The sequence below is a fragment of the Scleropages formosus genome, chromosome 21 (genome assembly GCF_900964775.1).
Source record: "Scleropages formosus chromosome 21, fSclFor1.1, whole genome shotgun sequence".
NCBI lineage: Eukaryota > Metazoa > Chordata > Actinopteri > Osteoglossiformes > Osteoglossidae > Scleropages > Scleropages formosus.
The window spans coordinates 23,976,986-24,003,012 of NC_041826.1; the positions used below are offsets into that span (position 1 = coordinate 23,976,986).

The 26,027-nt window shown below is 46.5% G+C and overlaps 1 protein-coding gene across 2 annotated transcripts; it reads right to left on the minus strand.

Moving 5' to 3' along the window:
• Window positions 1–70: 70 nt before the first annotated feature.
• LOC108920197 (rap guanine nucleotide exchange factor 1-like) lies at window positions 71–26,027 on the minus strand. 2 transcript variants are annotated; one of them, XM_018728784.2, is made up of 23 exons: window positions 25,791–26,027; window positions 15,747–15,892; window positions 14,746–14,924; window positions 13,547–13,703; window positions 13,186–13,265; window positions 12,837–13,001; window positions 11,213–11,330; window positions 10,497–10,653; window positions 9,322–9,801; window positions 7,925–8,127; window positions 5,801–5,889; window positions 5,453–5,555; window positions 5,066–5,141; window positions 4,573–4,657; window positions 3,693–3,785; window positions 3,351–3,536; window positions 3,123–3,207; window positions 2,933–3,027; window positions 2,732–2,810; window positions 2,129–2,230; window positions 1,892–1,989; window positions 647–775; window positions 71–522 (listed from the first exon to the last, which is right to left on the minus strand). In XM_018728784.2, the coding sequence occupies exons 1-23, from the start codon at window positions 25,819–25,821 to the stop codon at window positions 372–374; spliced, it is 3,087 nt and encodes a 1,028-aa protein (XP_018584300.1). In that variant the 5' UTR covers window positions 25,822–26,027; the 3' UTR covers window positions 71–371. The 2 variants fall into 2 exon arrangements, with proteins under 2 accessions (XP_018584300.1, XP_018584299.1); XM_018728783.2 differs by having other exon boundaries at window positions 10,497–10,677.

The following is a 26,027-nucleotide window of genomic DNA, read 5'->3' on the forward strand; positions in this document are numbered from 1 at the left end:
TTGCAATGGACTGGCGTCCCGTCCTGGGTGCGTCCCCTCCCCCTCCGGCCTTACGCCCTGTGTTGCCGGGTTAGGCTCCGATTCGCCGTGACCGCACTCGGGACAAGTGGTTTCAGACAATGTGTGTGTGCTGGGAACAGTAAACAGGCTGTCGCCAGGTCACACACTCGAACACGGCTTCCCGCCCACTCTTCTCTTCTCCAAAGTCAACAAGCCCAGCTTGGCACAGTCCAAAATGACCAAGGTAAAAAAGTCCACAAAATGCTCAAAATATATCTATATAATCTATAAGTCTTCATGCTACAGCTACATGTTTACATTTAATATCTTTGTGACTCTGAGGATTTTGTCTGCAAAAACAGTTCTCGTTCCTATGCGTTATCCTCCGCCTCCACTCTGCAGCGTGTGACATTGCGAGGCTTTATCTTCAGAGAGAGTTCCCACAAGGCCTCCTCCGCAAGGTGGTCGCTGAAGTCGTTGAAGAAGGAGATGATGTCGTCGTCGCGGTCAATTTCGTAGTGCCTGAGGGTAAACGGGGTGAGCAAGGAAATGAGCGCGGACCCAGTTTCGGAAGAACTACACTGCTGACGTCTTATGAGGAGCCCCTAAAACACTCTCTGTGCACGAAGAGAAGCGGGACACTTACACCTGCTGGAAGCGTCGCATGCTGTCCAGGATGTTGAACTGCTGCCATCGTTTAGAGAAGTTCACCTTCCTATCAACAAAGTCTGGATTCCCCAGGTGAACAAATGTCAAGTCCTGCAAGATGAGGCCTCTGTACATGTGTGGAGCACAGAGGGAGAAATGTAAGAAGGGCACCTTATGCTAGAAATATCACCTGACATGTGACCATCACGTGATGATGACGGTGATGGTGAGTAATACAATGAAACAAAAGAACGTGAAATAAAATGGTAATATCCATCCATTTTTATTTGGACATTCAAACTGAATGAATGCCCAGCAACAAAGCTTAGAGCTTTTTCGTTTCATTAACAAAATCCAGTGCCCAATGTCCCTGTGAAAAAATTTGCAAGCCCTTTCAATCAAAGATTGTTTTTTTCCACACACAACCACTGGGTGTTGAATAACTCTGTTTGAAATCAATTAAACCCACACTAAACCACAGTGCTATTTGTTAAAGCAGTGGTCATGCATGGTGGTGGCAGTGCAATGGCTGGGGACTTTTTTGCTCCCTCAGGACCTGGGTGACTTGCCGTCATTGAAGAAACCATAATTTCTGCTCCATATCAAGAAATACTATAGGAGAATAAACACATCTGTGTTATGCAGCAAGAAAATATTTCCAGTCCCAAGCAAGTCAATATCATAATGACTACAAGTAAAATAAAAAATATGTAATGATCTAGTCGAAGTGCTAACGTGAACTCATTTGAGGTGTTGCGGCAAGACCTGAGAAGAGGTGCTCGTGATGAAAAAAACCCAAAATATTGCTTAACTAGAAGAGTTATGCATGGAGAAGTGGACCACAATGACTGCCAAGTGATGTAAGACCCTGGTCAAGAGACATCAGAAGTGTTTACTGCAGCTACTGCTGCTAAAGGTGGCACAAACAGTTATTACAAGCTGTCACTGAGGAGGAATTCCTTCTTCACAAAGGGTATTTGGTGATGCACTGCTGTTATTAAATAAATATGCTTTTAGCTTTATTTGTTTCCTTGGGCTTCCTTTATCAGATACTATGTTTTGGTTGAAGGTCAGACCAAATTCACTATAAAAATATGCAATGTAGAAGATAAGATTGGTGGTAAATTCCTCTTCAGGGCGCTGTAAGTAACGGTGCCCATATGTATGTAAGCTGACAATGTTGCCTGTGAATGGAGTGTAGAAGTTGAGCGTTTAGTGCCTGCCGAGTCAGTGCCTCACTCACAGGTAGGGAATGCATGGAGCTTCCACATCTGCCAGTGCCGCCCGGTAAGTCCGAAAAGAGGATGAACTGTCAATCAGCATGCAGTACTCTTCCAGCCCCTGGAAAAAACATATTCCAGATCATTATTATCATTATTACATATTATTATTTTTAATTATTACATTAGTAGCACATCTCACTTAATTAAATCACCTAGAGGGCAAATCCCAAAAAATCATCTTGTGCAACATGACCAACCTCAGAGGTTTGCTTTTGCCATTCCAGTCTCCTTATTGGGGCCGAATCCAGGGCAGACAATATAGCCAAATACGAGTTGAAATTATTTAACTTTCTTAAGTGCTGAACAGAGGGGGAGGAAAAAACACAATAAAATGAAAATAATGTCACAATGCTGTCCTTAAAAAAAAAAAAAAAAAAATAGCACAGACTTGGCAGGAATGTATTAGCAAGTATAATGCATAAATCTAAATGCATAAATAAGCACTAAAAAGAGGAGCATGTAGGAAATACTGGACTTGGACTTGTGATTTCTCCAGCAAAGGAGGCATATTTTCTAATCAAAATGAGAAGTGCTAAGATGTGGTGTAATTCTGTATATTTATAATTTTTTTACATAAATAAGTTATAATTCATACCACCAGACATATGCTGAATATATTTTGTTTTACCAGCAGCATTTTAGCTTTCACACCTTGTACAAAGTGCATAGGCAAAATAAAAATGTGAAATATATTTAAAAAATATTTTAAATATATTTTGTGTACAAATATTATATATATATATGTAAAATGATGTAATATGTAATTATTTTTCCAGGTCATCTTGTACATGTAGATTTACCTTCATGATTTTAATGAACTTGAGGACCAGCCTTTCTCTGTCCTGGGCCTTCTCCTGGAGTATTATTAAGGAGCGCACCCTGCAAAGAGCACAAACACACTGTTGCTCCAGTGTGAATTTTCGGGCCCCTCCTTGGACTTAGAGGACGTGAGCGTGTGCAAGAGCAAACCAGTGCTGTCTGAGAAGCTTCGGGAGGCGTACCAGTAGGACATGTTGTTAAAGTGCTCCGTGAACTCGGTCAGATTGGGACTCTTCTCTTCATTCTGCTCCTTGGCCCAGAGCAACACCTCCGGAATCTGCAGACAGGGGAGAGTCCGGAGTCTCACGCACGTGTTTTTTTTGGGGACACCGCAGCATTTGAGCCGTCACGGCCGATACGCAATTTCACAACCTCTATCTTGTAGAAGAGCTCCGCATCCAGGAGGGTGAGCTGTTCGGCAATCTCGTGGCTGCGGAAGTCGTGCAGAGTTCCTGGCCTGGAGTCGCAGGAGGACAAAGAGGACGAACATGAACACGGTGAGTCGCGCGGTGACAATAACACATGGGGCAATGTCAACACGGGAAGCGGCACGCCCGAAACCATCTCGTGGACACGCCGCCCACTCCAGCTCGGACTCGCCTGGCAGCCACCCCGCGTGCGGAGAGCGGTTTGAAAAGGCTGCTATAACGCAGCTGCTTCTTCTGCTGCATCTTCTCCAGGATGTTCTTACGCAGAACACGGGCCAGGCTGAGCTCGCCGTAACACACGAGCTGGAACACGAGATCCATCAGATGTTTGAGGATGTCATCCGTCAGCTCCATCGGGCTGGTGTCGGGGCACCGATGGAGGGCGACAGCGGGACGGTGGGGTGGGGAGACAAAGACGGAATCAGAAATGCGAAATACTGAGAAATGCAGCAACGTGACAGCGACAAAAATGCAGCCGATTCACACCGAGAGTGAAAAATATTGTGGCGCTTACCAGAGCTCATCGACCACACGCACGAGCACAAAGAAGGTGTTCTTACTGATTCTCCTCTTGAAGGTGTCTGAGCTGTGGCAGAAAGTGGAGTATGTGCCCTGGAGTGAAGGACAAGGCACCGTCTCCAAGTTTTCGGAATCAGTATTTAATCCAAAAATGGCGAAACGGCTACAGTGTCTACGGCTCTTGTCTGGTGTTCATAAGTGCTCATGATCGCTAAAGGTGAGGACGCTGCACATGTTTACAGGGTAAATTGGCCAGTAATGGGCACCAATCTGGAGTTTCTGGAGACAATGTATTTTTACCTAAAGTATTCAGCCCTTTTAAATTAATTTTAACTTCACTGTAACATGGCATTAATGAAAATATTTCTTACAAAGTACTATTGCAAAACACAGCCCATAAATTGGGGGGTATCTCTCTGATGAACCTTTTACTGTTTGTGGACCCAGACTTTTCCCTGTAGAGATTTTATTGGAAAAGCACTAATGTTCGAGTGCAGCTGAAAGCACCACTGTTTCGGTTCAAGGGAAACAGCAGTCCATCAAGTCACAAGCAATAAAAGATTCAACAGCAGGAGGTGGGTTTCAAACCGGGGTTTTTCAGGCCAAAGAGAGCAGCGCTCAGCGCTAAACCCCTGCTGCTTGTTTCAACTAAATATTGATCAAGGACCACTGATCTGAGCCCATGACTCTCAGAATTACAATAATTGCGATTATTTCATTTGCTCAATTACAGCTGTCATTACAATAAATCTTGCAGAAATACGTGCCAGAAGAGAACGATTAATGCTGCTTCAGGTAACGGTCCCCAGGTGACATCAAGATCATCTCAAAAGACAAAGAAATGCCTGTAAATGACATGTCTGCGGAAAGGATATCGATAATGTAGCTTTTTTATGAGGTCTTCAGGAGTTATAAACGTCCTGTAGGTAGACAGGAAGGCTTCACAGAATAAAACAATATCTGAAAAGACAACACGCAACACAACGATATCACGCAGAGACACATCGTCCACATTACAGAGGTGCAACAACGGCAGTTTCCACAATACCTCAAAGCACAATAAGTCACAATTCAAATATCGGAATCTTAAATGCGACGTGATGCTTCAACTATCTTGTGTAAAACTGATTAATTTGCATTATATAAATGCATATATGTATATTATACATAAAAATTATGAGTTAATAATAATTACAGGCATTTAGATATGATTTCTCAACAGTAAATCTCAGGCGATACCATAAGGGTTAAGCAATGCAACTACGTGCCATTTCTGGAAAGTAATTTAACAGGGCACTTAATAGGAGTGGAATGTAAATTCAGGTTGTATCATGAGCGGAGGGTGCAGATCACTCTACTGTAAAACACCTTTGTGGTCAGTTTCAGTGGCATGAACTAGCAGAATATCAGCAGAGCCGGCGCGAACATCTGGACCGTCGTCATTCTGTGTGCAAGAAAGTGGGAAAACGCAAGGTTGTTTTTGGAAAGGCAGCTGGTGCAGCAAAACGTTGAACAAAGTCAAACCAGATCTGACCAAAATCCAACACTGCTTTTTGCCGTTGCTAATTATTATTGTTATTATTATTATTATTATTATTATTATTATTATTGCCACTGTCCAACAGGGGGCAGTAGTGGATGTGTGCTTCTCCTCATAGGCTGAAGTAACCCTTTGGAGTGACACTGCAAAGATGTGGAAGCTCCACATCTCTGTAAATTCCTATTGTGAGACAGCGTTGGACGCAGCAGCCGTACCTCCTTCTTTAGCATTATACGGGACAGGATCTCCTCGTGATCCTCAAGACAGAGCTCATCGACCTCCTCCTCACTTTGCCCAGAATCCGTAGACGGCCGTTTCCTGCTCCAGAAGGTGTGGGACAAAAAAAGTAACGTGTTTCTACCTGTATTTACTCAGGGCTTCAGCAGAAATGGAAGTGAAGTTTGCCCTGTAGAAGGAGCCAACCTCTAAGGCAAACCATACAACCAGCGTGAAGGAAAGTTTTTGTTGATAAGACCTCAAGAACTTTGCGACAAGACAAGAGTAATCCAGCTCCAGCACAACACCAACAAGAAATGAAATTCAACAGATGAATTTTTCCTTACCTTTGCATGTCTGAGGCCTCTTTGCTACCGGAGGGGACGTTCTGTGCCGTGGGGTCTTGAAGTGCATCATCCATGGTCTGCGACGGGTCCTGGCAACAAAGACACGTGCTGCTGTATGACATTGGCCACGATACACACTGGGCAACAGAAATCCAGTCTATGGGACAAAAACAAGTTAATTGACACGAGAAATATAAGTATTTACTAGATCAAAATGTTAAACGAGCTATGGAACAGTTTGAGGGCAACACAGAACATTAAGGTGTGTCAATAAACCTTGCGCTCCTCATTCCTGCTCCACACACTGCTAGATCTAGAAACTCCTCGTACAGCTACCACTCATAGCTATACATTTAACATACTATTATATATATATTTGATCTATATATGTTATATATTAACATAGTGTAACGACCCGCGTTACTGTTCTGAACGGGAAATGTGTTTTACTATAATTGGTTGGCGTTCGGGGACGTAGGGGGAATACAAGGGGGTGATCGCGTCTGCCAGGGAGAGAAAGAGAAGAGAGCCTGAGGGCGCTAAGCAGGCTGGGAAGGCTGGCTAGACGGGCAGGCCCTGGAGGGAACGGGGTCCTTGGACCGAGAACATTATCTCCCTGCGTGCCGGTGTTCAAATAAAGCGTTGTAAATGAACGCTGCCTTTGCGTCCTTCTTCGCCCCATCCAAACCCACGGCGCTGCGCGCCACAATAGGTTTTAGTTACCAAGTGTATAACTTGTGCAACCTACTAATAACATTGCCCTCGGCACAGGCGGTGCACATCATACATGGGCATTACAGCTATTGCTTAGAGGCGTTTGATGATTATATATTAATGCCTATTAATTATTTACAAATACACTACAACGTTATACAAAGAACTTTAACCACAGAAGGTTAGGATTTCAGGTTTTCTATATTTTTGGTAGGGGAAGATAAAAAAAATCCAGTGAAATTTAAAGAAAAATACACGTGTATGTGCTTTCGTTTATATTTTATGTTAAGTTTAGTGTGCACATTCCATGTCATGACACTGTGGTCAAAGGGAAGGAGTTATTACACGTTATACTAAAATATGGTGACGCGCCGGGTGTGTTTGACTCAGGGCTCTGAGGGTGGACTTACAGAGTGATTTATTAATGATGCTAAACAAATAGTGCAACAGACAGAAAAAAAAGAGAAAACGGGAGCTTTGCACAGCGTCAACATGAGCCCGAGCTCCGCAACGTGGCCACGCCTGTCCTCAGTGACTCCACAATATAGTGTATTTAAGAGATGAGGATACAATTTTATTTAGAAGGAACATTTAATACATGTAACTATTTCATTTTTCAACTCTGATCATTTTTAGTGTGCGACGTATGATTTCAACAAATGTATTAAAATAGGTGCATATTGCCACTTCCCTGCTGTTTAACTAAAAGTTTATCCGAGTCGCATATATGGCATGATGCAAAATCCTCCATATGACGCGTCCAAGTGCTGACAACACGTCAGCAAAAAACGAAAGCGTGCACTCTTCAAAAATAATAAAGGCCGAGTTACAGAAATATTTAATCAGGCCAAATGAGTCACATAAAGTCAGTCACCTCTATAAATAGTTTTACGAAAAATTCTGAATCAGTACCAAGAAAGCTGCCACTTCATCTGCAACAGGAAGTGTTTGCGTTACACTTCCGGTTGCGCCGCAGCACCCGTGTGATTCCATTAAACGTTTATTTTCTCTCTGTGGTTTCTGATAATTCAAGGCTGTAGAAATCCATCACCTGTAACAAACACCTTATTTTTATCTGATCACGTCGTTCTTTGCGTAGATGTTTCTCGTCATTTGTGCCCTCTTCAGCGCCTGGTCGCTTAGCGCAGCCGCCGAAGCTACGGCCGCAAATAATAAAGGAACTAATGTGCGGCACGGAATGTTCCGGATCTTGCTCCTTTTCACATTGCAAGAGGGACAAATTCGAACAGAGAGCAGTAGTGGTGGAGCGCCGTGGCCGAACGTACCGCCACTCGTTTTCACGAGTTGCGCGACAAAGCACTCGATGCGACGCGAGTGTTGTATTCGTGCGATTGCAGGCGAGGCCTTGGGAGTCTTTAAAAAGCTGCGGTTTTGTGGCGACTCGCTCACCAGCTGCTTCTGTTTGGGCGGCAGGGTAGGGGCGGAGTGCAGCTCCAGCACCGAGTCGCTGCTGCAGATGGAATCGCTGAAGCCGTACGCTTCCTGGAGGCGCTTGTTGCGCTGCTCGTAGATATTGTCGCTGAGGGGCGTCCGGTAGAAGACGGAAGGCTGGGGCTCGGAATAGTCCTCCACGAACTGCATGTAGGCCTGGACTGCACGCAAGCCAACCCAAGAGAAGAGAAGACGGTGAGCCTGGACCAAGTGGCAACAACAAGAAGCGGCGAAACACACGGCCATGTGGCCTACAGACCTCGGTGGACAAGAAGCAGGACAGCGAACCTCTTCAAAACCTCGGTCCGGCAAAAGGGCTCGCCATCAACGGCTGCCCGCCCGTCCAGGACAAATCATTTCCCTAAATTGTGATTATCAAACGAGTATTCAATGGACAGGTGCAGAATAAATTAACGTTAAATATGTAATAAATTTGATGCACCGTGTGCTTTTTTGCTCCTAAGTCGTTTTCTCTCTAAAAAACACCAAAACTTGTAAAAAGTAAAGTGCAACAGCCCCATTATCTTGTCGATCTGGGTCATTTCTTGATGTTGAAGCTTTTTTGTAAGACTGCTCAATTTCATGCAATACCACTCGCCTCACTTTGTTCACGATAGAAAAAGTTTTCTTACTAGAAAACACTAAAATTTTTCAAAAATAAAGAGAAATAGCACCGACATTTTGCTACTTTAGTCATTCCTTCATTTTTGTCTTTCCAGTATGTTCCAAACGTGGACAGGTAAAAGACTTGACAGGATAAGTATGATGAAAAACAGCCATCCACCAGACAACCAAAGCCAAACAATTAATGGCAAGCCTTGTAGCTAGCTTCTCCCTAAGGGTGACCATATTCTATCATAATATCGCAACAATTGTTACATTGTGGTACGGTGCCTCCAGAAAATACTCGCCCCGCCCCCCCATTATTTCTTGCCTCTTGTTAGAAGACAAGTTAGGGAAGGTTAGAAAAAAGACTGTCAAAGCTTTGAGGCACAATTAAGATATAACCGTGACACCACCAAGCCTGGGTCATCCCTCCAAAAAAGAGATACTGCATGAGAAGGTCAGTGACCAGTGAAGAGATTAAGAGGACAGCTTCAGAAACAGGAAACTGTCCAGTGAGGACCAATGTCTTCACTTACACCTAGGTTTGGTCTCTTTGGGACATTGATTAGACGGAAGGCATGTCTGAGAAAGGCCAACATGAAGTGATGCTTGTTTGACAAAAGCCATGTGAGAAACCCTGAGGCCTTCTTGAAGAAGATGCTGTGTTGTGGTGGCCATCAAGCAAAGCATCGTGTGCCAAGAGCCAAGCAGAGCTCATCACATCATCGCTTGGGTTAGAGCATACTCACTGTGGCGATTTCTCTTCTCAGGGAGAGGGGGCGGACTTCCAGAAACGCTTGATGTGAACGGGCTGCTGTCGGACGACGGTGACATAATGCCAGGGCAGGAAATCATGAGCTGCACATCTGTCTCTGGGACATTGTCATACTGAGACTTGTGTCGCACGTAAGCAGCATGGCTGTCGGAGGGAGAGGTGATTGGTCCAGGTGTGCTCCGTCGTTTCTTCTCCGGCAGGGCAGGGGGTTTGGTGTCGGGTCCCTCGGGAACCAGAGAGCGACATCGCTCTGGAGGACACTGCGAGCTGAACGTGCTAGAGGGAGAGCAAGTCCAAGGCTGCGCCAACTGGCCGTGACCCAGGGGTGAAGAGTCATTACAGAACTCCGGTAGAGGGCTGAGCCCACCCCCGATGTGTATGCCAAAGGGATGGTCTTCACTCGATAGGTCCTGGTGCAGGAAGTCATAGTCAGGGTCATTGTTTTCTATGCAGTCTGTTGGAAGGATGCGAGACAACACAAGTTATAGGGCACGTTACACTTCTGATCAATAGTACTGTGCTGGAGACGGAACAGACAGGTTATAGTTTCCATGGCAGCACGTGCAGCTAAAAGCTTTGCACACATAAGACTTGTGGACATAGATAAATTCAAACATAACATTGCTGTTTTATCTCCAAACAGGTGAGGTTTTGCTTCTGGGACACACAAGACCTCAGCAAACAGCACATTTTCTTAGCTGAAACTGTAGGGTTAATTAACATTTTTGCTACATCTGTTAGAAATTCTGGTATTAGTTTTAACTCGGATTTATCTGTCAGACTTTAATTTTAATTCCCCCGTTAAGCAGACCTAATTCGTTCCTGAAGACCAAGCAAACTGCACACTATGCCAACTGGACTGGGTTCCCTGACAGCACTGGATTGTGGCTCTGTGCCCAAAGGCTCATTATAATACATTAGAAGACAGGCCAGTTTTTTTTTTCCCCCCATTTTCCTAGACTACTACGGTAATGTAATTCAGAATATGTGTTTATTCAACGCGGCTTCAAGGACACAAGATGCCTCTGAAATATGACACAAACTTGGCATGATGTCTCCAAGAAAAAAGTAAACCCAGTGACACCTAGGCATTAGCAGTGAAGCTTCAGGGATGTTAATGTCCTCCAGATGATCCTACCAGACACTCACCTACTGTCTCGGAGCTGGTGTTGCGAGACCACCGTCCGCTGTCCAGATCCAGGGAGGACAAATGTTCAGCAGAGTGACTGAGCTTCCCAAGGCTGCTGGAAGGGGATAGGTGGGGCGAATCCCCACACAAGGAACGGCTGCCGCTGGAGAAACGCCGCTGCAGGGAGTCAAGGCCACAGTCCTGAGATCACATCATTTTGGGAACAGAACCACGTGGATCCCGAGGGACCAACACAAAAGAGAAATTACTCAAGAGTGCTCCAAAAATACAGCCATTTGTCTGACACCATCCCTATGACACCGAGTGCTACATCATCAGGCAAAACCTCGTCGTGATTTAAGGCGCATGTACATTCACCTCTTTCTCATCCTCATGGGCAGGTTGGGCACCAAAGTTCTTTAAAAGCACTTTTCTCACTTGTATTTCAGTCATTCTTCAGCAAGAGGTCAACACAGCTCTACTTGATGACACTAATCACTAAACCACTTCAGTCATTTATGTTGAATGATCAAAGGCTACTATGGTATTTCACCATGAGAGTAATGAGTAGAGGACTGAGGGCAATGTCCTCACGCTGTAACATACTGCATAGAACCTGGTATGCATGAAAATAACGTTACTGTACAGCTGACTTTTGTCAAGGATGTTGACTGTATAGCGTGTTTAAATTGCTATGGAAAATTTGTTATGGAATTGATTATAAACATTTTCATACCTGCTTGTTGAAGGTGAGTGGGAGGCTGCATCCTGTGAAATCCCGATTAATAGGCAGCACAACAATCTTGGTGGGCGAGGAGACCGAATGCCGTTGTTTGGGAGGCAGAATCGGTGGGCTAGGTAGAAAGGGAACCAAAAAAGGACCATTTCAATGAAAACCTCAGCATAATTTTGTGATGCCAGAAATTTGCCCACCAACTAGGGATAGCTGGTAGCATAGTGGTTAGAGCTACTGCTGTTAGATCTAAAGGTCACAGGTTTGATCCTCACCTCCCACTGCAGTACCCTTGAACAAGGTATGTACTCTAAATTGCTCCAGTAAAATTACCCAGCTGTATAAATGGGTAAATAATTGTAACCTTAACATTGTAAGTTGCTTTGAAGAAAAGTGTCAGCTAAATGAATAAGTGTAAACTATAGAACCACTCATGTAAATCTGATCAATGAAGCAGTTCAGTGAGAAGAAAAAGCTTCAGTACACAACCTATGGGCAAAAGTGTGTAAACACACATACTGAGTGGCCATTTCATCAGGTACACTGATCTAATACCTGTAGGTCTCCCTTTTGCCTCCAGATTAGCCAGACTTCTAGGCATGGATTCAACAAGATGCTGCAAATGCTCCTAATAGATGTTAGTCCATGCTGATTTGAGAGTAACATGCAGTTCCTGCTGATTTCTCAACCATATGCTCATGATGCAAACCTTCCATTTAACCTCATCCCTAAGTTGCTCGACTTGGTTGAGATCTGGAGACTGTGCAGGCCACTGGATGAAACTGAACTCACTTTCATTTTCCTGGAACCAACTCAAAAAGATGCATGCATTCTGACATGGGGCATTACCTTTTTGGAGGTATCCATTCGAAAAAGGGTTGCCTGGCCATGAAGTCAGCTAGTCAGCAACAGTGGCAAATGATGCACACTTGGTGTTATGCACCCTAATGTGCACTGAGAAAATTACCTCCACATCATTACACTGCCACCACCAGCCTGCACCATGGAAGTGGAAATGTGCAGAAATAATCACTTTTTCCTTAAAGAAGTTTAGCTCTAGGGCATCAGCTTATAACAGCTAACCATATTTTGGCAAAGATTCATATTATAATTAAAGTTTATCAGGACTAGGCTCCTTTTGTTGCAACAAACACTTCAATGCAGGTAAAAGAATATTATTTACTAAACTGGATGTAGAAATGAGAACAAATGTGAGAATGCTTGGAAGAAATCAGAATTTATGTATCTGCCTTTAACATTAAGCTTCACATTAGGGGACAGTGGTATAGTGTAATGGTTCGAGCTGCTTCCTTGATTCAAAGGACCCATGTAGGTTGAAATATCCCGCACTGAAATTCCCCCAGAGCAAGGTATCTGGAGTTGCTCCAGTAAAAAAAATTATACCGAGCTGTATAAATTATTAAATTGTAAACAGATCAATATGCAAACGGTGTAAGCTGCTTTGGATAAAAATAATACATGATGGATATTATAATGGACATTTATGACTTTATAACAAGTAGTGTTTGTTTTAGATTGTAGGATTCCTTCACCAGCAAACAGACCCTCAGAACATTCTGACCACTAGCGTATCGTTTGAAATGTGAATTTTTCACAAAGACCTCACCTGTCTTCAGGTAACTGCAGCGTAGGGAGGGGCGGTTTGGGTGGTGCCATTTCCTCATCTGCTTTGTCTGTTAGGACCTCAACGTGCTTGGTCTTGCTCTGGTTCTCAGTAGACGTGGTTAGGGTCTCCTTCTTAGTCTCATAGAGACACGCCTCTGCATTAACCCTGGGGGACAGGGTGGGTGAAGTAAAGGAATTTTGTCAGCAGGGCTTTCCTTTCAAGTGAGAAACATGTGCTGAAGTACAGTAACCACAGTAAATTGGCAGAAAGAGCCAATCCAGGTCAAACCAGTACATGCCAACTGCCACACTGCCCAGTCTGTGACTTTTTGACTCTTCCTGTCGCTCACCTTCCTGACTTGGGGATAGGTGGTGTTGCACTGACAGGTGATGGGTGCTCCTTCTTCTCCATTAGAAGTTTCACCAGGTCCTGTAAACAGTGGGTCAGATTGGGGCATACATGCAACGACAAGACAGTACAGGAATGCGTCAGCATGATCCTGCAAGCAATGACTGCGCCTGGTGTTCCAGGGATGTTGAACACTAAACACTTCTTCTGGCACAAGCAAAACACGGAGGCATTCCTGCTACATGCGTTCTCCACCTGCCCTGTGTTATAAACGTGACAAAGTGAAATACCGAGGCTTTCTCACTCTGATCATTTTCATTATATACGGAATAAATAAAAGGTTGACGACACTGCGCCATTACCTTCACGCTGTCCAGCACTGCCTTTATCAGAGTTTTAACTGATGTCACAGACTCCTTGTCCTCCAGAGTGACACTGTTAATCATCACCGTGTCAGACCAGCGGATGAGGTTGGCCAGGCTCTGATACACACGGCTTTGGCTTGAGGTCACGGCTGAACTGCACAGTCGAGAGAGAGTCCAACTTCACTTACTACACATGTACATGTCAGCAGCCCAAACAAACAATAGAAAAAAGTGGTTTTCACAGCACTGATATTTTATGGTTATTATAAGAGTTTCTTGTAAGTTATTGTGCTCCTTCACATGTGATTCTCTTTCTTGATGCTGGTCAATCCCTGCATGTTCAGGGCTTAACTCACCTTATGTCTTAATTAATCATCTTCGAGTAATATGTTCAGCAAAATCATCACACATGGAAATCACATTAAAAACATTCCACTGAAATTACAGCAACTCCAAGCATATATTCCTTAAACAGCTTGCAAGTATGCTGCTAAAAACTGGCCTTATGCTACTGTTTCTGTGTAGCACTGAAAATACTGAAACTGAATAAATTGTGCTGGTGAAAGTTTTAAAACGCCAACTTTTTAAGCTCACACCAGCAGTGGGGCATCATAAAAGTTCATAGAAAGGGCAACTAGCTTGATAAGGAGGGCATTCTTTCACAAAACTTTGAAAGAATATTTCAGTAGCTCCTCCCTCCACCATCAGCAAAGTCTCCGCAACCCCTTTCTTTTCTTTCCATAGTCAAGACATCCAACAAGGCCTTTCTCTTTTATGGATAAATTATCCCCACATGTCAGATGAAACCACAAACTGCTTTACCTCAAACCAATGTTTAAGTCCATTGTACATTAGCAGGAGGCAACCAGAGGAAGAATGATGACATGCCATCTAAGGCTGATGAAGCTCTGAGGGACTGCTTTGAGACCACTGACTTGGACTCTCAAGTGAGAGGACATTGATGGACTGGAAGACTGGGTGACAGAATCCATCAGCTTGTGTGAGGACACCATCATACCCAGCAGAAGCAAACCTTGCCCACTCCGTCACTACTACCCCCTCAACCAGCACTCTAGCAGTACTTCCACCAACACCCCACAGCACTGGACTTGCAAGACTCCGACAGTGGAGGGCAGCAGGACTGGACCATTATTGTGTTGTCCTGTTCCTCTCCTTCCCACACTAAGCTGACACACCTCTGCTGCATCTTTGAATCCACATGAACGAGAGGGAGGACAGCCTCAAGAACTTTGCTCGCTGAACCTGGCAGCATCTCCAGAACCTTCTGGTCCACCACCATCTTGTCCGCAATTATCTTGAAGTAATGGAGTGTGCTGACCACCTCCTTCTCCTGCTCCTCCAAATGGCTTAAGTTCTGCAAAAGATCATCGGTGTGACATTAAATGCTGAATGAAGAAACCCAACGTAATTCAATGTGCATCTCTATTGGACACTGTGCTGTAGGGGTGTCTAATTTTGGGGATTGCATTTTACATTATCTTCTGATGGATGGATGCATAGATGTATGGATGGATGGATGGATGGATGGATGTGCTATCAAGTCAAAGCTGACTCATAGCAACCACTCATGTGAAGATGTAGGAACTGTGAAGCACTGGCATTCCCTGCTGTGCCACTGTATTCCTACATCTTTTCTTCTAGCCGTGCTCATTTGAAAGTCTATATTTTAGTGTGACATGCATGCAGTCAGCTTCTTCAAAACTGGTTTGAGAAAGTACCACAGACCACCACAAGGCTGGGTACATTCAGGTTGTTAGTTTCTAACACGTCCTAATGCACCTTCACAAGACAAGTGATTAGAAAAGCAAAGGCAATGGAGCACCATGCAGTCAAGAAATGTGGTACAAAGAATTTGAGATGCTACCAATTTTCCAAATGTAGATACACAGGACCTGCCTGAGTGGAAAGTACATATTTTCCCAAATTTTTTTCCAGCACAAGTTCTCTGCATTTGCAACTTTTACTAGATACTCTAATATCTGCACTATCATTTTATCAATAATCAATATCAATATCATTGCACAGTGGATCCCAGGGCCAACAGAGGACAAATGCGAGAACAGTATATGAATAATAAACACTCCATAACAAATAACTACAAACCAAGAAAAATGTGTTTTACTACATAAAGCAGCAGAAATACAGAAAATGTGGAGAAACTCTTTGATCAACAGACCTTTTTAACAAGTTTCTCTGGCGTCTTCTCCCCATGGTCCGTCTGAGGTTTAGCAATTTTCTGTGAAGGCGACCGCTTGGTTTTCGGCGAGTGGAACTTGACCTTAAGCTTCGTGGTGAATGAGGAGAGATGGGAACGATGGGAATCTTGGGGAAAGAGGAGGAAAGCAGATGAGTCTTCGCTGCACATATGACCCACACAACTTACGTTTAGCGCCTTTCAAATTTTTGCTATTGGCCTTTTCTCTAGACTTTGCCTACAACTTCCCCCTAACTTTGAAACTGAGTCACCACTTATTTTAAAGTAGCCCTCTTATTTCAGCAAATTATCGCATTATATAGCAGAGATCTCTGCTATATAATGCGAGTTTGCTGAACCTTCAATGTTCTCAGTCCAAAGACATGTACGCAACTGTAAACCACACCCTCTCTTACCATGAAAACCACATGGGTGGTCTCTATGAGTGTAATTACTCATAATAACCCTGGGCTGGGGAAAGGAAAGGAGGGTTTGACCTGCTACCAAAGCGACCCTCTCCGGACACAGCGGGAGGAACCTCACTGACTGACCGCTCCTCTTTTATTAGAACATGTTTCATGAAAGTTTCAAGGTTTGGCTCATGTGGCCAAGTTAAATTAACTTGAATACAAAACAATCAATTCAAAGTGTTTCCAAATGAACTCTTTTCAGCAGCTCGGAAGAAGGACGACCAGATCTCCTTGCTTGAGTCCACGGAGCACCACCTCCAGCTGGACAGAACTGGATTTTTTGGACACCCAGCCAGAACGTCCACTCCGATGTGAGAAGTCATCACTATACACACTTTATACACTGAACACACTCAGACAACACTATGCCCTGAAGAGACCATTCCCAGGCACTGAAGAGCCTCAGAACCACCAGACCCACTGGACCCTTTCCTGTCCACAATCACATGTCCACATGTTGGTTACAGTGAAAAGCACCACATTAGCAAAGCTCTCCACCACTGTACGATCAAAGGGTTTATTGCTCACACACACCTGGTTACAAGTCAGTGCTCCAGGCACTTGCGCATTCTTTAAGCTCACACTCACACACACATTTGCTGCAGCGAAGCGGTAGTGGACACGTGTACACATCAACATCCGGCTTAGTCAAGCAAACTCGCAAGCGCTCGCTCTCTCTCACATGCACACAGTCTCTCTCTCTCTCTCTCTCTCTCTCACACACACACACACACACACACAGATGTCTCCCCACAGCAGCTGGACACAGTGAGTGCTGTGAAGATAAGAGTTTAAACAAAGTTATTCCGTAATGTTTAGACGGCTTCTTCGGAGAACAAATTTTTATTAGGAGTGCTGGTCACTTTGGTCATCATGGAAATTATGGAAAGTGTATATCTATATTGGCGAGACCAATTCATATCCATATGCATGCCTTCCAGTAGAACCAACGTTGGGTTTGCCTTAAACCCTTTTCTGAGTGACAAGGGCAATGAGTATAAGAAAAGAGGCTGAGTCACTGCAAAAGTTTAGTGGTTTTCTCGCCCGCTAAATAAACACTTCCGTCGCAGCTCTCGCTCTATTGTTTCTGCACGTTGTTCAGCGGCGCCGCAGCAGCTCAGTCCCCAGCAGTGCTCACCCCCCTTCGGCCTGGAATCAGTATCAGCACCCACTTCAGCTCAACACCAGCAGCTCCTGGACTGGTCTGGATACAGAAAGTGACCCCGCCCAATCCATTGCAGGGCCCTTTGGCTCCTAATCTAGTAGATGCAGTGCATTCACAACTGGAGAAAGAAAGTGACCGCAGCAATAATACCAGTGCATCACACACCTGCCACTAGGGGCAGTGTTTATAAAGCACACAGGGGACCAAGTCCAGAATCGACACTCGACATACAGTACGTCCGCCCGCCTTCAGCAATTCCTCTTTTTTTTATTATTATTTCTGCACGTACCCTCAACGCTCAGATACGAACAACAGTAAAATCGCCCAACGTTTGCAAAGTGACAGGAATGTTTGAGATCGCAAAAGCATATAAAATACTCCAGCGTCAGTGGGGTTTTAAAAAGAGCTCTTTGTTACACAATGACTATTTCAAGAACATTTTGGAAACATGAGGCACAAAAAAGGAGATTCTGGTATTCAGTACATGATTTTTCAAGCACTTTCTGATGACAAAATCATTTTTTCATGTGGTTATCACTTAAAGTATGAGTGTTGGCCTTCTAGGCTGTGCATCGTTGTGTAGGTAACGAGTAAATACTTTAATACGTTAATACTGATAATTACTTAATCCATCCATCCATCTATTTTCATGCCCACTTGCCCTTCTAGGGTCGTGGTGACAAGAGGGAGAGCAGAGAGGTCCAGACGTCCCTGTCTCTCACAACTTCCCCCAGCTCAACCCAGGGATCCCCAGCCGCTCCCAGGTCAACTGGGAGATATAATCCCTCCAGCGGGTCCTGGGCCAACCTCGGGGCCTCGTCCCAGTTGGCCGTGCCCAGTATACCTCCAAAGGGAGGCGCCCAGGGTGCATCCTTACCAGATGCCCGAACCACCTCAACTGGCTCCTCTTAATGCGGAGGAGTAGCGGCTCTACTCTGAGTTCCTCCCGGATGTCGGAACTCCTCACCCTGTCACGGAGAGCGAGTCCCAGCATCCTGCGGAGAAAACTTATTTCAGCCCCTTGTATCCGCGATCTTATCCTTTCAGTCATTACCCAGAGTTCATGACCATAGGTCACCACAAACAGGAGTGGGGACAAGGCACAACCTTGCAACACTCACATTCAAGGAGCTTGACTTAATGCCGAGTATGCGGACACAACTCTCGCTCCGCGTGTACAGAGACCGAATGGCCCACAATAGCTGACCTGACGCTCCATACTCCCTAAGCACCTCCCACAGAATTTCTCGGGGAACATGGTTATTGGCCTTCTCTAAGTCCACAAAACACATGTACACTGGATTAGCGAACTCCCATGTCCCCTCAGTTATCTGTGAAAGGGTAAAAAGCTGGTCCACTGTTCCATGGCCAGGACGGAATCCGCATTGTTCCTCCTTCAATCCAAGGTTCAACTATCGGCCGGAGCCTCCTCTCCAGCACCCCAGCATAGATTTTTCCAGGGAGGCTGAGAAGTGTGGTACCCCGATAGTTGGCATACACTCTCCGGTCCCCTTTCTTAAAGATAGGGACCACCACCCCAGTTTGCCAATCCAAGGGCACTGTCCCCGAGGTCCATGCAACTTGCAAAGGCGTGTCAGCCATGAGAGCCCCACAACATCCAGGGCTTTAAGCAGGTCCAGGCAAATCTCATTCACCCCTGGTACTTTGCCACTGTGGAGCTTTCCAACTACCTCAGTGACTTCCACCAGGGAAATGGACTCTGATAACTCGGATGCCTCTGGCCCTGACTCCTGTAAGGGAGGCATATCTCTCGGGTTTAGCAGTTCCTCAAAGTGCTGCTTCCACCTCCAGACAATGTCCTCATTTGAGGTCAGAGTTTCTCCACTTTTGCTGAGGACAGCTTGAGCAAAGCTCCTCTGACCCCTCCTGAGCCGCCGGATGGTTCTCCAGAACCTCTTTGAGGCCAACCGAAAGTCATTTTCCCTAGCCTCTCCAAACTCCACCCATGCTCTGGATTTTTCTTCTGCAACTGTAGCTGCTGCCACCTTTTTTGCTTGCCAGTATACTGAGTCAGAAATCCCCAGAGCCAACCAGGCCCTAAAGGTCTCCTTCTCCAGCTTGACGGCATTCCTCACCACCAGTGTCCACCAGCGGGATCTTGGGTTGCCGCCGTGATTGGCACCGACAAGCTTTTGGCCACAGCTGTGCTTGGCTGCTTCCACAATGGAGGTTTTGAACAGGGTCCATTCAGACTCCATGTCCCCTACCTCCTCCGGGGACATGGGAGAAGCTCTCCCGGAGGTGTGAGTTAAAATCATTCCAGACAGGGTCCTCTGACAGTCGTTCCCAGCACACCCTCACTATACGCTTGGGTCTACCGGGTCTGTCTATCAGTTTTCCCCACCATCTGTTCCAACTCACCACCAGATGGTAATCAGTTGACAGCTCAGCACCTCTCTTCACCCGAATGTCCAGAACATGTGGCCTCAAGTCAGAAGAAACGACTACAAAGTCAATAATTGATCTTTGGCCTAAGGAGCTCTAGTACCAAGTACACTTATGAGCATCCTTGTGTTCGAACATGGTGTTTGTTATGGACAAACCATGGCTAGCACAGAAGTCCAATAACATTTAACCCTTCGGGTTTAGATCGGGCAGGCTGTTCTTCCCAGTCACCCCTCTCCAGATTTCCCAGTCACTGCCAAAGTGAGCATTGAAGTCCCCTAGCAGGACTATGGAGTCTGTAGGAGGGGCCCTGTCCAGAACCCCACCCACTCTCTCCAAGAAGACTGAATACTCTGAACTGCTGTTTGGTGCATAAGCACACACAACAGTCAAGGTTTTCCTCTCTGTAACCTTAAGTCACATTAAGGCGAGCCTCTTGTCAACCAGGGTAAACTCCAACTGCATGCAGCCAGCTGGGGGCTTGTGAGTATCCCCACACCTCACAGCGCCTCTCACCCTGTGCAACTCCTGAGTAGGAAAGAGACCACCCCTTATTGATGAGTTTGGTTCCAGAGTCAACACTGTAAGTGGAGGTGAGCCCAACTATATCTAGTTGGTATCTCTCCACCTCCCACACTAGTTCTGGATCCTTCCTTCCAGTGAGGTTACATTCCATGTGCCAAGAGCCAGTTTCTGCCACGAGGGGCCACAAAGCCATGTGCCACCCTGCCTCCTCCTGCTGCCTGAAAAGCATTGCACCCAACCCCCATGTTGGACCTTGCGGGTGGTGGGCCCACATGGCCCCCCATGACCCTCCCAAGTTGCCTTTTCGAGCTGAGCTCAGCTGGTTACGTGGGCTGCCCAGCCACCATGTGCTCACCAAAGAACACTACCCCCCGGCCTGGCTCCAGGGGTAGGTCCCGGTGAGCCTATTGCGGACAGGGTAAACGTTCTCTTGTTTACAATTGCCATAGGGGTTTTTCAAATCGCGTTAGTCTGGATCTTCACTCCAGACCTGTTTGCTATAGGAGACCCTAAAAGGAGCATACTGCTCCCGACAATACAGCTCTGGAGATCCCTAGATCACGCAAGCCCTTCCACCACGACAAGGCCCCGATCCAGGAAGAGAATTAATTTATCATAATTCTGTATTTTTATTTTTGCACATCATTTAGCTACTTTACAGTGATTTACCATTTTAACTGGGCTATTTTTACTGGGGCACTTTGGGGTAAGTACTGAAGTCACAGGTACTACAGGTGATACTGCAGCCAATACGCCACCTGCTGAGCCCATTATGAGCTTTTATTTAATACTAAATAAACAGGATAAACTGAATACTTTTTGAACAGCGTAGTGAAAAAGTGTAAGATGTTTACATGTGGAATTTATGCACATACTGTAGTACAGTTTACCTTATATACTAGTGTTCATCAGTCATTCACCCATTTGTAGAGCAGAGGAATGTAACACACACACACACACACACACAAACTCCGGGCAATTCAGAGTTACCCTAATGTCTTTGGGAAAACCCCCCACAGACACAGAAAGAACATGCAGACCACACAGAGTGGGGTTGAAGCCATGTCTGATAAACCTCCCCCAGCTACTGTTAAGCAGTTGTACCACCCACTGGCCTGGATGATTCACCTCCATCGCTGCACAGGCCTGAGCCAAAGGCGCACGTACACGCAGAGCAGAGGGGAGGCACCTCTGGATGAGGGCAGGCACCCCAGACTGGGCGTTGTCTCCAGCTCCTACCGTAAAAGGGTGCGAAGGATGCCTGTGGGAGCATGCTGCTCGCAGCACTCGGCACAGGCGCAGGCCGGCAGGACCAGATTCACAAACACACACCGTTCACACACCTTTGCCCTTGAAATAAAAAAAACTCCCTGAAAACCTGTGTGTAGCTTGTCTTTCGCTGTTACTTTTCCAGTTTATTCATTGATTACTGATCAATAATCCTCCTGGAGCGCAGGAGGAGCGGAGTGCATCTCGCAAGGCTGCCCTTGGTAACGAGTATCTACGGACGGACGGACGGACGGCCCAAAAGGCCCAGCGACCTCGGGTCACGTGAGCGACGATGCGTTGAGGTGCCCTGCAGGGAGTGTGTAATGAAACAGAAGGTGTCCGAAAGACCAGGAATCATTTTGAACATGAACCTGGGGCTCCTCTTCCTGACCTCAGTGGCCGTCACTCACCTTTGTGCGGAAGCTCTTCTTCATCAGTCATCACAAAAAGAGAAGGTCTTTCCCAGCACAAGTTCTCTGCTATGTTAGCATTTACAGAAATAACTCATTTCCTCTATATTTATTTGCATATCCATCCGATGGACCTCAATGACCGCCTGTCCTCAGCAGGGTCGCGGTGATCGGGAGCCTATCCCAGAAGGAGGGTACATCCTGGACGGGACATTATTTGCATATTTCTGCTGTAAATGGATACGTTTATTACTAATGAAGACAAAGCAGTGGCTGCAGGCTGTTTCACAGCCACTAAAGCTGAGCAGCAACAAAATGCAGCAAAACCATTACAAAACCACAGTAAAAAGCGTAATTTACCGCACATTAACACATTTGACCCAAGTATTTGTAATGCCTCAGAGCTCTAATATAGGTTTATTATTTCTTTTCCGTTAAATATTTCTCACAAAGGAGAGGCGCTGTGGAGCGTTAGCTCTACAGATAGTGAGACCATGGAGACCATGTTCACTCATCACCTTCCAAGCCACCCTTTAAATCATCTCAAGTCTCAGAGTGAATGATTGGCATGTAGCGACAATGGTGTAAGCAGCTGTAAATTGACCAAGTCTTTTTTTAAATCTAGAATGCCCAGGGGGGTGCCGGGGGTGGCAGCCACTGGTTCTTGGACCCCCCCCCCCCCATGATATTTTTTTCTCCCTTCCCTTTGAGTTGGGAGTTTTTTTGTTACTCTCCTCTGTGACCAGTTGGGTTACTTTAACAATAACATATTTACTGCAGTAATTTACTGTACAGCCAACCTGCTATTTGTACTGTGTCTCTGATCCTCGGTTCAGTGCTCTGTGTCTCTGTGTGAGAAGAGCTCCACAAAAATACACTGAAGCGAATGGAAGGGAACGGTTCCCATGACACGTAGTAAACGGTGATGTACACGGTGACATATCTGAAAAGGAACGCCCCGGTCACACTTTCGGAGCGACTTCCTCCTTTACGGTCACCTAGAGGCCTCGTCTCGCTCCGCTTCTGCTTTCAGCGGCTCTTCCCAGTGTACGTACACATCCCGAGCGCCTCCACTCGCTCACCGCGTCCACTTACACCGACTCAACGATTAACGCATGTGCCGGAAATGACATGAGCTGGGTCGCACCCCCCACACCCATCCCACCCTGAAAGGGCACAGCGAAACAAACACGACAAATATTGATGAGCACACAGCACAGGGTCTGTGAGTTATTATCCAGGTGCTGTGTGAGCACGGCGTTCTCGTTCACTTTTCGTCCTCCAGTCATCGAAAACCGGTCGCCCACAGCTGGGGTCTGGAGCCCCTCTTGGAAACAGGCCGATCCCTCGCGCACGCACACTGGCTGAAGCCGCTTGTCCCGGGGGGGGCAGTGAGGGGACGCAATTTGAAAGCGACACAATGGTGCCTTTACCACGGTAGAGCAAGAGATGCAGCCGAAGGAGTGCCAGCGTTCGAGACGCCGAATAGACTTTCCTTCACTACATGCCCAGCATAGGCCACCCTATCGGAGACGTGTCGGTCAAATTACAGATGAGCTCTGAAATGCGGAGACAACCGTTTCCAAGGCAACGATAAGCGTGGTGACGCTCCACGCAGAATAATGTCAATATTGAGCCATCAGAAGTACCGAGCTGGGACTTGATCTGCCAGTATAGTAAACAATGGCTGTGTATGTTTACCCGTGTACCTGTACCTCAGCTTTACACAGGGGCGAGACCTTCACCACGGTACACTCTCTGAAGCACTGCCTTGGCTGACTGGTGTGAATCCAGAAACGCACGTCTTTGCTGACATGTGGAACATCTTGTGGAAACGGCCCAGCGGCTTTAGGAGAGACGTGACTTTCACGCTCCACAACTAGGTGCTGGTGGAGATCAATAAAGCTGAGCTGGAGTGATTTCTTACTTTTTTAAATCATCCAACTGACCACGTTCACAGATTCCGCAGCCGCCAGCTCAAGCGTATCATCAAAGCTCTGGGCTTTGGCCCCTTTTTCTCAGCATCGCAACTGCGTTTGCGGATCGAAAAACCAAAGCGGACACTGAGAAACAAAGCAGGCGAAGGGTTCGATTTCACAAAGGAGAAGGCTTCCAGCTGGCACACGGTGATCACTTCCAAAATAGGGCCTGTCGGAGCACGGAGTAGCAGTGCCGGTAACGCATACGAGCGCTTTCACTGTGAGGTCATAGGAGCAGCAGCGAGAGGAACGGTGCCAACGCCTTCCTGTCGAGCACACGAGGACGCCCATGGGCAGAGCGAGGAGGAAGGGCCGTCGGGACACGCGGGACGAGGTGTGAAGAAGGAGCGCAAACTGGGCACGGCGCAGAAAACAGCTCAGCCAACACGATATTTCCAACGCAAAGCTGGGTTCCTCCGCTCTGTCCCACGAGTCCATGCTGGGTTTAGGTGACTTTGTCCATCGACGTGTCCCGCTGATTTCTCCACAAGAGCGAAAGAACTACTTCAAGGGTAAACAGTGGATCAGGAGGCGAACGGTGTTGTTGCTGTTGTTGTTCCACTGCCGCTCCGGACAAAAATATCTATATGCTTCTGGCCGTGACCCTTATTGGCCTCCGAAGCGCACATCATAACACGTATCCATAATCACAATGCAGTTCCGAATTTGCTCGGGCAGCACAGCACTTTCATGGCCTTAAGTCACGTATTTATAGCGAGCGTCACCAAGCGCAGCCGTTGGCGTCTTTACGCCCGTTTCGCTTTCGCCTCCTCTGTGCCCCGACTCCTCACACAGGCTCCTGCACACCTCCCTAGGGAAGTGCACTACTAGCGCAGTACAGCATTTACTGCCGTTTACCACTCTACCCGTACCCTGTTTTGTTGCTCTTGCTCTGGCCCCGTGTCGGGCTCTGAACCGGTCAGTGTCCATCGCGTCACATTCGCCGTCTCTCTACTTTCCCGTGGGCATCGCTGTATCGGAGGAGGAAGGAGGAGGGGAGGATCAAGGGGATGATGAAGAGGAGGAGGAGGAAGAGGATGAAGATGCAGATGAAGAAGAGGAGGAAGATGGAGAAGATGAGGATGAAGAGGAGGAGGAGAAGAGGACGAAGAGGAAGAATAAAAGGATGAAGAGGAGAAGCGGCGCACGCGGAATTCCCCGATTCTCGGCGCTTCCTTCTGCTTTCCGCGCCACTAACTTAGCGCCTCCGCTGTGTGTCGTCGATATACACGCATCATCATCATGTACACACACACACACACACACGTAGATAGATACATGATGATGATCATCATATACACAAATATTAACAGTCACACACATACACACGCACAGGTACGACGGGCTTTTTTACCCCCCCAGCCACACCGTGTTGTACAAATTCTGTTCGACACGTTTCGCTTTTTCTCTCTATTTTCTAAGATCCGTTTCGACAAAAACAAGGAGTTTGAGTTGCACTCAGAAGCACAGTTTGCTTTTCGCGGCGATGCTGCTGCCAGCGATGATGGATGGAAGGAAGGAAGGAAGAAGCGAGAAAACAAACGTGTTACAACAAAGTAACGGAGCCTCAGCCTGGCGCTTCGGGTCTTAGTTTACTCTGTTTTTTACTCTTTCCGTTACTGTACATTGAGAGCGTACCGGTACGGAGTGGAGCCCGAGCCCGAGCCCGAGCCCAAGCACTTACACACACACACACACTCGTACACTCAACTCAAGTGTCAGTGAGTTACACACGACGCGGTACGTATCCGGCGCGGTGGGTGCGGCGCGCGCTCTCGAACCCAGAACCCTCTGCTACTTACCGCTCTTACTCTCGATCTTCGCCGACGACATGATGATCGCGACGCGAACGGAGAGTCGGTCGCTGTCGCTCGAGAAAAGTCTGCGCTCTACGAGCCCCACATCACGCTGGATGTCTAGTCCGACGCCGCCTGGATTGATGGATTGATCGATTGACTGACTTGGGGGGGGGGGGAATGGGAGCGCGCGACTAACGCGGCGTCGCCTCGCGCCTGGAGCAGCGCAGCGGTTTCGCAACG